The sequence below is a fragment of the Salmo trutta genome, chromosome 23, assembly GCF_901001165.1.
Source record: "Salmo trutta chromosome 23, fSalTru1.1, whole genome shotgun sequence".
Classification (NCBI taxonomy): Eukaryota; Metazoa; Chordata; class Actinopteri; order Salmoniformes; family Salmonidae; genus Salmo; species Salmo trutta.
Window position 1 is genome coordinate 32,808,827 of NC_042979.1, and position 14,429 is coordinate 32,823,255.

Here is a 14,429-nt window from a genome sequence, read left to right on the forward strand (position 1 = left end):
TTCCGAATGCACTGTACTATAGGAAAACTGTGACGTGACCTCACACACTTATCCATAAACACACATCAAACAATAGACCCAGGTATGGGACTGGGAATGTTAAAGACCCAGGTATGGCTCTGGGAATGTTAAAGACCCAGGTATGGGTCTGGGAATGTTAAAGCTGGAGGAGCAATTTCCCACCTTTCTTTTAGCTGATTGGACAGAGACATATCTCCTTGATAGCTTGACTTGGTCCTCCGCCTCTCAGTTGGTATAGCTTGGTGCTTGCAATTCCAGGATAGTAGGTTTGATTCCTCAGACCATCCATACGTAAAATGTGTGCACACATGACAGTAAGTCGCTGAGGATAAGTGTCTGCTAAATGAAATATATCATATTATTATAATTATACAATGACTTCATGTGTTTCTTATTGCCCATAGTTCCCTGTTCCATGTTGAACATGTTCCATCAGCCTCCTGCCTTTGTCCTGATTGTTATTCACCCTCTGCCTGTTCCTCCCAGATGAATGTGAAGCTCTAAATGAAATGACAGGCAGGAATTTATATTAAATCACCAAATACTCCCCTGGATGGAGAGAAGATATGAAGGATGTGTCCGGACACGTATATAAAGTATATGCACACATACTGAAGAGATGCATTCATATGAATTAATGTATACGCGGGGTTACGCACGCACGCACTCACGCACGCACGCACGCACGCACACACACACACACACACACACACACACACAAGTACACACAAGTACACACGAGTACACTCACACACAAACAAACAAAGAGTCATAGTGTCATGTGTTAGTGGTGATGCTGCGTACTCTACAGGCTGCAGCCATCCATCTCTCTGATGTGTTTGTGTGTTTCAGGGAATGCTGGTGGAGGGTCCGCCCGGTCCGGAAGGCCCAACAGTAAGTACCTCTCTCTACTATCTCTCTCTATTTTTGTCAGTCTCTCTCTCTCTCTCTCTCTCTCTCTCTCTCTCTCTCTCTCTCTCTCTCTCTCTCTCTCTCTCTTGCTCTCGCTCTCACTCTCGCGCTCATCCAGTCTCTTATGATTTCAGTGGAAGATGACAGTTTTCTGACAGTTTTCAGCCCTATCTTCTATCTGGTCTGTCTCTGGGTTAGGAATATTGTGTATCCTCCACTGTTTGTCTTGAAATGACCAGTGTTTTGTTAAGAGAGAATGAAACTGCAGCCCAGTTGCCAGTCCTGGGATTTAGCAGTAAGAATAGTAACAGCACAACACACCACTTGCCCTAGAGAGACAGTTACACAGAGGTTCTCAGATCAGTTAGTATTTATTTATTTACCTATATGCTCGCTCTTGTACGCTATTTGACCGCAAGAATCAGTCACCTTTATTCGTTAAGAACATTTACAAATACTCATAATTTGACTTGGTGATATGGTGCTGCTAGTGATAGACAACATTTAGAGACAGAATACAGACAGCAGAAACAGTCGATAACGATAGAGTAAGAGTTAGTAGAGAAAGAGAGACGGGGCCCCAGTTAAAAGGTATCATCTAACATACTGCCTGCCCATATTTCCTCATACATTCCTCTCTTGTTCTCTCTTTTATGTTTCCGCGTACAACTGTTATGCAAGTTTGCCTGAGTTGCATTTTGTTTTGTGTGTGTGAGCATGAGCGTGTACACGCGTGTGTGTGTGTGTATGTGAGTGTCTCTGTGTGTGTGTGTGTGTGTTTGTGTATGTGGGTGTCTGTGTGTGTGTGTGTCTCTGTATGTGTGTGTGTGTGTGTGTGTGTCTGTGTGTGTGTGTCTGTGTATGTGGGTGTCTCTGTGTGTGAGTGTGTGTGTGTGTGTGTGTGTGTGTGTGTGTGTGTGTGTGTGTGTGTGTGTGTGTGTGTGTGTGTGTGTGTGTGTGAGTGTCTGTGTGTGTGTGTCTGTGTGTGTGTGTGTTTGTGTATGTGGGTGTCTGTATGTGTGTGTGCCATACTCAGTCTCTGAAAATATATATTGTTGTGTACAGGGTCTCCCTGGACCCCCAGGTTCCTCCGGCCCCCCAGGCAGCCACGGAGACGCAGGAGAAAGGGTGAGAAACAAGGACCCACAACAAATAAAACACACAGACAAATAAATAAATAAATAAATGGAATATACCACAGCCACATGCCAACAACCACCAACACATCACATAGCCATTGTTTCAACACAACCACAAGGTATACATCAAGCTGTTGATATACAGCAAGGTATCAATTAGTCACCACCACTCCCCAAAACATGGTAGAACACCTGTACACGTTTTGTAAAAAATCTGACAAAACTTGTATTCCTGGCATAATTTACCTTGTTCGAGTAAATGTACTCTCTCTCTCTCTGTGTGTCTCTGTGTCTCTGTGTCTCTGTGTCTCTGTCTGTCTGTCTGTCTGTCTGTCTGTCTGTCTGTCTGTCTGTCTGTCTGTCTGTCTGTCTGTCTGTCTGTCTGTCTGTCTGTCTGTCTGTCTGTCTGTCTGTCTGTCTGTCTGTCTGTCCGTCCGTCTGTCTCTCTCTCTCTCTCTCTCTCTCTCTCTCTCTCTCTCTCTCTCTCTCTCTCTCTCTCTCTCTCTCTCTCTCAGGGTCCTAATGGTCGTGCTGGTCTTCCTGGCGCTGATGGTCTGCCAGGACCTCCAGGGACTGTCCTGATGCTGCCTGTAAGTAAATACTGTAATACTATAGTTCTAGAATACACTAATCTAGAATGATGACCTCATGCTGTTTGTAAGTAAATAACATTATATGACACTTCTAGAATATACAGATCTATATCTAGAACAGAATACATGTTGAATGTGTCCGTCTAATATTTTTTTGCATATTAGACATTCCATATGTTTTCTCAGATGACAGATGACTATGTTTATGCACATGTGTAAGTTTCTAATTGTATGTACCGTTTGGCTTGTTGGCTATTGTGTGTGCATTTATCTTCTGGCAGGCTTTCTTTTTAAACTTCCATCCTAATCTTGTCCCTTCTGTAATGCTATCCTCAAGCTATCATCATTGCCCTTCAACATATTTGTTAGGTTCGTCAGTATTACTTCAGACAAGGCTAATCCTCTCTTCTCTTGGTTGCATTATTTCACCCTTTGATTCATAGAGTGCTGTTGATATCAGATCAGAGTTCTGTATGGTTTGGGTCACAGTGTCCTGACCTGTTGTGATGTGTGTTTTCCTGACTGTGTCAGAGGGGGTTAGAGATCTCTGTTCTGTTAGCAAGTGGAATTCAGGGAGGTAGTCTCCTCCTGAATCAAACACTCTTCCTCTCTGGTCTTGCCCCAGATAATCCAATCAGAGAATGCTGTGGTGTAAACCAGTCAATAAGCGCTCTAGCACCTCCTAGTGGAAGCTGTTGGAAGCTGTGGTTCTGCTGTCATTTAGACTCGCTCTCTGGGAAGGTCTCAATTGCATACTCCTTCCGTCCTCTCTCCTTGTCGCATTCTCAAAACCCATTGGATGAGAAAGCCAGAAGTCCCTCCCCTCTGACCTTCTCCAATGGATTTTGCGATTTTCCCTCTTTCTTATTCCATGCCCTTCCTCTCCCCTCTCTCCTCCTATTTCTTACTAATGAGATAACTAGCACACACCATTCCCCCAATCCCCCACCTTCCTATTGTCCACAGACTCCAGTCCAAATGACACATCTACTCTTAGAAAAAAGGGTTGCAAAAGGGTTCTGCAGCTGTCCCAATAGGAGAACACTTTTGGGTTCTATGTAGAGCCCTCTGAGGAAAGGGTTCTACATGGAACCCAAAAGGGTTCTACCTGGAACCAAAAGAGTTCTACCTGGAACCAAAACTGTTTTTTCAAAGTGTTCTCCTATGGGGACAGCCGAAGAACCCTTTTTTGGTTTTAGATAGCACCTTTTATTCTAAGAGTGTAGGGGTCTTACAGACAGGAAGTAATCTAGCCTCAGACAGGAAGTAGAGCAGGTCTAAGTGCTCCTTCCTGTGATCACAGCTGCTAAAACTAAAGGCTAAAGTTAGTATCTAGCCTTTCTGTTTGTTCTGCTGCGAAGTCTTCTGCCTGTGCTGCTGCTGCCTGTACTGCTACTGCTGAGTGTGATGACTTGACTAAATGTCCTGCTGGAGTCTCAGGAGTCAGGAGCAGAGCAGAGAACCTTCTGGAAAGGCTGTATGTGTCAGGCCAAGACGTCTGGTCAAGGTGGACCAGTAAAGCATGGGCCCTGTGCTTCATTTGACAGGGTCTGGCACCTCTCTGTTTTGGACTGTTTAATTGTCCTGACCCCCCCACAACTAACTTAGGTATAGTTGTGAACAATAGCCATGTCAAGGTGTTAAATGTAATCATCTAATTGGTCAATTATTGTTTGATTGTGCAGAGTTCGATAGTGTGCTTGGTAGAGCTCAGTTGGTAGAGCATGGTGTTTGCAACGCCTGCATGGTGTGTGCAATGCCAGGGTTGTGGGTTTGATTCCCACGGGGGGCCAGTACAAAAAATATGTAAAAAAATATATAAAAAAATAAATAAAAATAAATGCATGAAATGTATGCATTCACTACTGTAAGTTGCTCTGGATAAGAGTGTCTGCTAAATTACTATAATGTAAAATGTAGTTAGATGCCATTTGTGTGCCCTAGGTTTCTGCTTGGTCACAGTTCAAATTCCTCTCTCTATCTGTCTCTTTCTCTCTTCCTCTGGGCATGGTTGGATCTCTGTGTTGTACTTTGGTTTCTGTGAGTGGAATGATGAGGCTCTCGAGGGACATTGTGCTTTTGGTTTAGTTTAAATTATTCCTAGCAGTTGGTACAGCTAATTTGGTGCTGGCAAATCATTTTGTGGTTGACTGTAATATGGAGGAATGTCCAAAGTATATCTCACAATGTAGGAGAGAGAGAGAGAGAGAGAGAGAGAGAGAGAGAGAGAGAGAGAGAGAGAGAGAGAGAGAGAGAGAGAGAGAGAGGTTTGATGTTCACTGGGAAAAATATAGACAATTGAAAAATATAGAGTAAAATATTATGAAAGAGATCCCTAGCTGGAGAGATGTTGCTGTATTGAAAAAAGTAAGGTTTGCCAGCTTCATGCAAATCTGTATTCGATGTAATTTTTTCCCTCCATAGTAACAAGGTTGTGGTGATGGTTGTGGTGACAAACCCTCCTCACTGGTCTGTTTGTATTCATACCAACAGAAACAGAAACACATCTCTATAGGATCAACCAACTGGTTGCATTACCCACATTTCACCACTAGATGCCAGTATAGGCATGTGAACTTCTGATGGGAAAAGGACCATAACCAGGCAGTTGATGTATGAGCTAAGGTCTTTACAACTTAGCAGTTTTAGTGAATTTGAATTTGTTATTTTTTTATAACTTGTTTCAGTACAATCATATTTCATTTATTTATTTAGACATTCTGTTTGAAGAATGGGTAACCTAGCCTGTAAGATGACTTGGCATTTTCTCAACCCGCTGTCTCTCTTCTTGCTTTGTCTGTCTCTGTCTCTTTGTCTGTTTCTGTCTCTTTGTCTGTCTCTGTCTCTTTGTCTGTTTCTGTCTCTTTGTCTGTCTCTTTGTCTGTCTCTTAGTCTGTCTCTGTCTCTTTGTCTGTCTCTGTCTCTTTGTCTGTCTCTGTCTCTTTGTCTGTCTCTGTCTCTTTGTCTGTCTCTGTCTCTGTCTCTTTGTCTGTTTCTGTCTCTTTGTCTGTCTCTGTCTCTTTGTCTGTTTCTGTTTCTGTCTCTGTCTGTCTCTTTGTCTGTCTCTTTGTCTGTCTCTTTGTCTGTCTCTGTCTCTTTGTCTGTCTCCTTGTTTGTCTCTGTCTCTTTGTCTGTCTCTTTGTCTGTCTCTTTGTCTGTCTCTGTCTCTTTGTCTGTTTCTGTCTCTGTCTGTCTCTTTGTCTGTCTCTTTGTCTGTCTCTTTGTCTGTCTCTGTCTCTTTGTCTGTCTCCTTGTTTGTCTCTGTCTCTTTGTCTGTCTCTTTGTCTCTTTGTCTGTCTCTTTGTCTGTCTCTGTCTCTTTGTCTGTCTCTGTCTCTGTCTCTTTGTCTGTTTCTGTCTCTTTGTCTGTCTCTGTCTCTTTGTCTGTTTCTGTTTCTGTCTCTGTCTGTCTCTTTGTCTGTCTCTTTGTCTGTCTCTTTGTCTGTCTCTGTCTCTTTGTCTGTCTCCTTGTTTGTCTCTGTCTCTTTGTCTGTCTCTTTGTCTGTCTCTTTGTCTGTCTCTGTCTCTTTGTCTGTTTCTGTCTCTGTCTGTCTCTTTGTCTGTCTCTTTGTCTGTCTCTTTGTCTGTCTCTGTCTCTTTGTCTGTCTCCTTGTTTGTCTCTGTCTCTTTGTCTGTCTCTTTGTCTCTTTGTCTGTCTCTTTGTCTGTCTCTGTCTCTTTGTCTGTATCCTTGTTTGTCTCTGTCTCTTTGTCTGTCTCTTTGTCTGTCTCTTTGTCTGTCTCCTTGTTTGTCTCTGTCTCTTTGTCTGTTTCTGTCTCTGTCTGTCTCTGTCTCTTTGTCTGTTTCTGTCTCCTTGTCTGTCTCTGTCTCTTTGTCTGTTTCTGTCTCTGTCTGTCTCTGTCTCTTTGTCTGTTTCTGTCTCTTTGTCTGTCTCTGTCTCTTTGTCTGTTTCTGTCTCTTTGTCTGTCTCTTTGTCTGTTTCTGTGTCTTTGTCTGTCTCTGTCTTTTTGTCTGTCTCTGTGTCTGTCTCTTGGTCTATCTCTATATCTTTGTCCATGTACCTGTATCTACTTGACTGGCCTTACCTGTTGGGTCTGGTTCTGAGTTCTGAGTTATGCTCTCCTCCTCAGTTCCGCTTCAGTTCTGGAGGAGACTCTGGACAGAAGGGACCTCAGGTGTCTGCTCAGGAGGCCCAGATGCAAGCCATCATGCAACAAGCTAGGGTAAGGCTTACACACACACACGCAAACACAAACGTGCATACACACACACATATGCACACAGAGCCTGTAAGTAAGCATTTCACTGTAAGGTCTACACGTGTTGTATTCGGCGCACATAACAAATAAACTTTGATTTGATTTGATTTGAGACACACGCACCATTTTGTACTTCTCTAACTGTTTTCTCTCTCCAGCTGGCGATGCGTGGTCCTACTGGCCCTATGGGTTTGACAGGTAGATCTGGTCCTCTGGTACGTCTCCTCACACACACACATACTGTACACACACAGACACCCCTGTCACATACACAGCCTGAGGAGAATAACTTATTATAGTGTTAATAGTTGATAAAATCCTATTCAATTCTAATGCAGGTGCTACAACATTAATAGTGTTTGGACTGTGGCCTGATCATATTCATCCGCTGATCTGAACCTACCGTGACCTTATTGTGTTTGTCCTCCTCCCAGGGTTCTCCAGGTGTGGCTGGACTGAAGGGAGAGTCTGGAGAGTCCGGTCCTCAGGTAAGACGGATGGAAGTTTCTAGACCACTAGAACCACTGGAACGGTTCCTCTGTAATCTCCAGCCCAAGTTTAAGGCCTTTCTATAAACACAACTTACTTGGGTTATTTTGTTAGGGATATTTTGTTGGGGTTCTGTGGTAGGGTTCTCTTGTTGGATTCTCCATAACATTCTTCTTTGTTCCAGGGACCTCGTGGACCATTGGGTTCTCATGGACCCTCTGGGAAGCCTGGCAGAAGGGTAAGTGTGAATGAGAGTCTTGGATGGATATTTTAGTTTGGCGTGCAGATTAGGATAGTCTTGGTGTAGTTTTCTTGTATTTTAAAACATGACATTTTTGAATACTAGTTTCTGATTGGCTTGAAGAGCATTCTAGAGCGTGTATTATTTCCCTATAACGTACGGTATATCAGCACGGTAGAATTCAATGGCTGTAATTCATTCATACATGTTCTATGTTTGAGCTGCTTTTGAAGCAAAAGCCAAATTGAAAACATTATTTGCATTGTTGAATTTTATTTTCATAATAGCAACCTAAGACTGTTGGTTTGGTTAGCTAAACTAGCAAGTCAGTTTGTTTGGCTAAAAAGGCAACTACTGTAGCTATCTAATAAACTTGCTAGCTACTTCAGTGGATGGTGAACACATTTCTACTGACAAATAAACACATTTCTAGAGGAAAATGTGTTAAATTCTAGCCGTGGTATAAAAGGGATAATCAACTCGGGGCTCTATGTGTTCTCTGGAAAATAATGCAACTCCGTGGAAGGTTAGTTCCATGTCGTTCATTATTTTCCATAGAACACATAGCCTCTTGTTGATTATCCCTTACGTATTGTATTGTGCTCTTCTGTTGTATGTTCACGCAGACTACTTCCTGCTGACCTCTTGCCAGGCCCCCCTTGCAAATGAGGTTTCTAACCTCAAGGGTCTTTCCTGGTTACATAAAGGTTCAATAAACAATGAGAGAATTGTGCCCTTCAGAAAGGAGGGTGAAGCGGGTGTAAGTGTTGACGGGTGTTGTAATCATCTGTTTTTCCAGGGACGTGCTGGTTCTGATGGAGCCAGAGGCATGCCTGGTCAGACCGGAACCAAGGGAGACAGAGGGTTTGATGGTTTGGCTGGACTTCCTGGTGAGAAGGGACACAGAGTAAGTCTTTGTTGTTGTTATTTCAGCTCCGTTGTAGTATGACAGTGTTTGGATGTCTTTTTTAATGTGTACGTCCCACTGATCTTCTGTCTGTTCCTTTAGGGTGAATCTGGACCCCATGGACCTCCCGGACCCACAGGAGAGGATGGAGAGAGAGTAAGTACTACCACTCCCCCTCCCTCCATCTCTTATCATACCTACCCAGTTTCACTCTCTGTTTCTTCATCTCCCCACTCTGTGTGTCCATAGGTCAGCACTTCAGTATGGTGTGTGTGTATGTGGCCATAGGTCAGCACATCAGTATGGTTTGTGTGTGTGTGTATGTCCATAGGTCAGCACATCAGTATGGTGTGTGTGTGTATGTGTCCATAGGTCAGCACATCAGTATGGTGTGTGTGTGTATGTGTCCATAGGTCAGCACATCAGTATGGTGTGTGTGTGTGTATGTGTCCATAGGTCAGCACATCAGTATGGTGTGTGTATGTGTGTGTGTGTGTGATTAGTCAGTGTGTGATCTAAGTGTCTGTCATCTGTCGTAGATGAGCCTCATTTTGACACCCCCATGTCACTCCATCACCTGGCCCAATCACTTCATTCCTGTCCTCTCCTCCTTTCACACTTCCCCTTTCCCTCTCCCTCTCTCCTATACTCCAAATTCCCACTTCCTGTTCTGACCATGTCACTTCCTGTTTCCAGGGAGACGATGGAGAGATCGGGCCACGGGGGCTGCCTGGTGACCCAGTAAGTGTTTTTTTATGATGTCTATCCCCTGTCATTGTGACACTTACTGTACAACTTAATAAAACATGTGTTGACATATACGTTCTGGATTCAGATCCATACATGGTGTCCAGCTTATGGTATATGTACACAGTTTGTTTTTACACAGGTTTAGTAACTAGGTAGCCTAGACCCTATATGTGAATCTCAGGGTGAGAAGCCCTTAGATTCCTCTTGTTCACAGTCTACTCTCCTCACGGCTGGTAGACAAACTTCCCTTCCTCTCTGACAGGATTTCCCCTAAGGAGAAGAGGAAGGAGACAGGCAGAGAGAAAATGAGTTAGACAAAGTAAAAGGCTGAGAGAGCATCATTAGTGATAGATTGTGTGGTGCAGTATTTCAGACAGAACACCAGGGGGTGGTACACCATTGGTTTTCTGAGATACTCTAGCTGTGAGAGGAAGGGGCACTGAGTCACGGCACTGAGATAGCACTGTGTGATAGACAGTGAAGACAGGAGACATCAAGAATAGTGAAATCAATCAATGATGGTACAGAGAGATTCAAGAAGCATCAAGTATACTTTAGATGAAAATCCATTATTCATTCATTGTTGTCATTGTTGCCATAATTTTAAAAACATCATAGATTTACATTTAACAAACATTCTATATTTATTTGCTATGTTTTGAAATGGATCATGGCATTGATGTTGGCATTTTCATGTATTTCTCTCTCTCCAGGGACCTCGTGGGTTGCTGGGACCTAAGGGACCTCAGGGACCTCCCGGATCCCCTGTACGTTTAGAACACACACACACACACACACACACACACACACACACACACACACACACACACACACACACACACACACACACACACACACAGTTCAGACAGAGATTCATCAGTATTGTATTGAACTGATCCAGCTCATAGCAACACCAACACAATACTAATGACACACATAGGTAAATAACACATCCAGTATCTATAGTACATAGGTAAATAACACATCCAGTATCGACAGTACATAGGTAAATAACACATCCAGTATCTACAGTACATAGGTAAATAACACATCCAGTATCTATAGTACATAGGTAAATAACACATCCAGTATCTATAGTACATAGGTAAATAACACATCCAGTATCTATAGTACATAGGTAAATAACACATCCAGTATCTATAGTACATAGGTAAATAACACATCCAGTATGTACAGTACATAGGTAAATAACACATCCAGTATCTACAGTACATAGGTAAATAACACATCCAGTATCTACAGTACATAGGTAAATAACACATCCAGTATCTACAGTACATAGGTAAATAACACATCCAGTATCTACAGTACATAGGTAAATAACACATCCAGTATCTATAGTACATAGGTAAATAACACATCCAGTATCTACAGTACATAGGTAAATAACACATCCAGTATCTATAGTACATAGGTAAATAACACATCCAGTATCTACAGTACATAGGTAAATAACACATCCAGTATCTATAGTACATAGGTAAATAACACATCCAGTATCTACAGTACATAGGTAAATAACACATCCAGTATCTACAGTACATAGGTAAATAACACATCCGGTATCTACAGTACATAGGTAAATAACACATCCAGTATCTAAAGTACATAGGTAAATAACACATCCAGTATCTACAGTACATAGGTAAATAACACATCCAGTATCTACAGTACATAGGTAAATAACACATCCAGTATCTAGAGTACATAGGTAAATAACACATCCAGTATCTAGAATACATAGGTAAATAACACATCCAGTATCTACAGTACATAGGTAAATAACACATCCAGTATCTAGAATACATAGGTAAATAACACATCCAGTATCTAGAATACATAGGTAAATAACACATCCAGTATCTACAGTACATAGGTAAATAACACATCCAGTATCTACAGTACATAGGTAAATAACACATCCAGTATCTACAGTACATAGGTAAATAACACATCCAGTATCTAGAGTACATAGGTAAATAACACATCCAGTATCTAGAATACATAGGTAAATAACACATCCAGTATCTACAGTACATAGGTAAATAACACATCCAGTGTCTAGAATACATAGGTAAATAACACATCCAGTATCTAGAATACATAGGTAAATAACACATCCAGTATCTAGAATACATAGGTAAATAACACATCCAGTATCTACAGTACATAGGTAAATAACACATCCAGTATCTAGAATACATAGGTAAATAACACATCCAGTATCTACAGTACATAGGTAAATAACACATCCAGTATCTACAGTACATAGGTAAATAACACATCCAGTATCTAAAGTACATAGGTAAATAACACATCCAGTATCTAAAGTACATAGGTAAATAACACATCCAGTATCTACAGTACATAGGTAAATAACACATCCAGTATCTAGAATACATAGGTAAATAACACATCCAGTATCTACAGTACATAGGTAAATAACACATCCAGTATCTAGAATACATAGGTAAATAACACATCCAGTATCTACAGTACATAGGTAAATAACACATCCAGTATCTACAGTACATAGGTAAATAACACATCCAGTATCTACAGTACATAGGTAAATAACACATCCAGTATCTACAGTACATAGGTAAATAACACATCCAGTATCTACAGTACATAGGTAAATAACACATCCAGTATCTATAGTACATAGGTAAATAACACATCCAGTATCTACAGTACATAGGTAAATAACACATCCAGTATCTATAGTACATAGGTAAATAACACATCCAGTATCTACAGTACATAGGTAAATAACACATCCAGTATCTACAGTACATACTTCAGATGATAAGAAAGGTTATGGCTGTAGATATGAAACTGTTTTATGTCCTCCACTTTAACTTCTCTACATCATTTGGACTTGAGGGAAATCTCTTGTTCCCAAATGACTGCAGCCTCTATCTACAGTGTATATATCTCAGTCTATCCTTGAGGCACTCCCCATGTCCACATCCTTTTTCTCTATGTGTTCACCTGAGTGTATGGCTTCATGTATTTAATAGAGGCTTCATCTCATCTGACTGTGTGTTGCAGGGTGTAACTGGAATGGATGGCCACCCTGGACCCAAAGGAAACATTGTAAGTACTGATAACACCCAGCTAAGGGCAGTTCTGAGGCACGGTGCGAAGCGGAGTAGTAGTGTGTAAATACTCCACACACTCCATTTGCATCTGACGTACACCTCACACACTTTCTCTCTATCCCCTACTCTAACACTATCACACCATTTCTACCCCTTCATCCCTTACTCTAACACTATCACACCATTTCTACCCCTTCATCCCTTACTCTAACACTATCACACCATTTCTACCCCTTCATCCCTACTCTAACACTATCACACCATTTCTACCCCTTCATCCCCTTACTCTAACACTATCACACCATTTCTACCCCTTCATCCCTTACTCTAACACTATCACACCATTTCTACCCCTTCATCCCCTACTCTAACACTATCACACCATTTCTACCCCTTCATCCCCTACTCTAACACTATCACACCATTTCTTCCCCTTCATCCCCTACTCTAACACTATCACACCATTTCTACCCCTTCAGCCCCTACTCTAACACTATCACACCATTTCTACCCCTTCATTCCTTACTCTAACACTATCACACCATTTCTTCCCCTTCATCCCCTACTCTAACACTATCACACCATTTCTTCCCCTTCATCCCCTACTCTAACACTATCACACCATTTCTACCCCTTCATCCCCTACTCTAACACTATCACACCATTTCTTCCCCTTCATCCCTTACTCTAACACTATCACACCATTTCTACCCCTTCATCCCCTACTCTAACACTATCACACCATTTCTACCCCTTCAGCCCCTACTCTAACACTATCACACCATTTCTACCCCTTCAGCCCCTACTCTAACACTATCACACCATTTCTTCCCCTTCATCCCCTACTCTAACACTATCACACCATTTCTACCCCTTCCTCCCCTACTCTAACACTATCACACCATTTCTTCCCCTTCATCCCCTACTCTAACACTATCACACCATTTCTACCCCTTCCTCCCCTACTCTAACACTATCACACCATTTCTTCCCCTTCATCCCCTACTCTAACACTATCACACCATTTCTACCCCTTCAGCCCCTACTCTAACACTATCACACCATTTCTTCCCCTTCATCCCCTACTCTAACACTATCACACCATTTCTACCCCTTCAGCCCCTACTCTAACACTATCACACCATTTCTACCCCTTCATCCCTTACTCTAACACTATCACACCATTTCTTCCCCTTCAGCCCCTACTCTAACACTATCACACCATTTCTACCCCTTCAGCCCCTACTCTAACACTATCACACCATTTCTTCCCCTTCATTCCAGTCTATTTTCCCATCAAATACACACTACTATCGTTTCAAGACTCATTTACCCACTTCCACACTCACACACTTCCACACTCTGAATGTTCTCTTGCCTTCTAATGAAGACTAGACTGGGTGTATTGAGTCCTGTGAGAGCCCAGTCCTCCGTGGCGTCTCAGTTATTCCGGGTCCATTTTGTTGGAGCGGTGTGTCCGTAATGAGAGAATGCCTGGCTGGAGCAGACAGTGGCTCCACTGGGAATGCTCCAATTAGAGAGAGAGATGGAAGATTCACAGTCTTTTCCCAGCCGCTACGAACAGGGAACATAATTGATTGTCAATTAACTGGGAAGCGAGGCATTTGCGTTTGAGTTTGAGGTTCAGCAGTTTCTTTCATTAGGAAAGTGAGTGTGTGTCTCTCTGTGTGTGTGTGTGTGTGTGTATTATGTTCCCTCCAGCTAGAAAAGGCTACAAAAACACGCTAGGTTGTAGCCTGTCTGCGTGTTACAAAGTAACAATGTAGTGATACTAACTCAATCTAAAGTCCCCTCAGTACACTGTATTTCTAGTCTTCTATGTTCTACCTCTTCAATCCACTCTGTCCTATGTACTATGTTATCAGTCCTTGTGTAAGTGTGGATGAATGTAACCAAGGTGTTTTCTCTTCATAGGGACCACAAGGAGAACCTGGCCCCAATGGACAGCAAGGGAACCCTGGTGCACAGGTCAGTGTGATGTTACAATCCTTCTTGGGCAGGTTATGAGATTG

At 42.2% G+C, this 14,429-nt stretch overlaps 1 protein-coding gene across 1 annotated transcript in view; it reads left to right on the plus strand.

Moving 5' to 3' along the window:
* col5a1 (procollagen, type V, alpha 1) overlaps positions 1-14,429 on the plus strand; it is a gene marked incomplete in the record, with an annotated part of 131,853 nt that overhangs the window by 68,753 nt on the left and 48,671 nt on the right. The window contains 13 exon segments of the mRNA XM_029709864.1: positions 874-915; positions 1,999-2,061; positions 2,588-2,662; positions 6,756-6,848; positions 7,043-7,099; positions 7,319-7,372; positions 7,558-7,611; positions 8,414-8,521; positions 8,624-8,677; positions 9,218-9,262; positions 9,985-10,038; positions 12,347-12,391; positions 14,332-14,385. Coding sequence (XP_029565724.1) covers positions 874-915; positions 1,999-2,061; positions 2,588-2,662; positions 6,756-6,848; positions 7,043-7,099; positions 7,319-7,372; positions 7,558-7,611; positions 8,414-8,521; positions 8,624-8,677; positions 9,218-9,262; positions 9,985-10,038; positions 12,347-12,391; positions 14,332-14,385 — 798 coding nt within the window.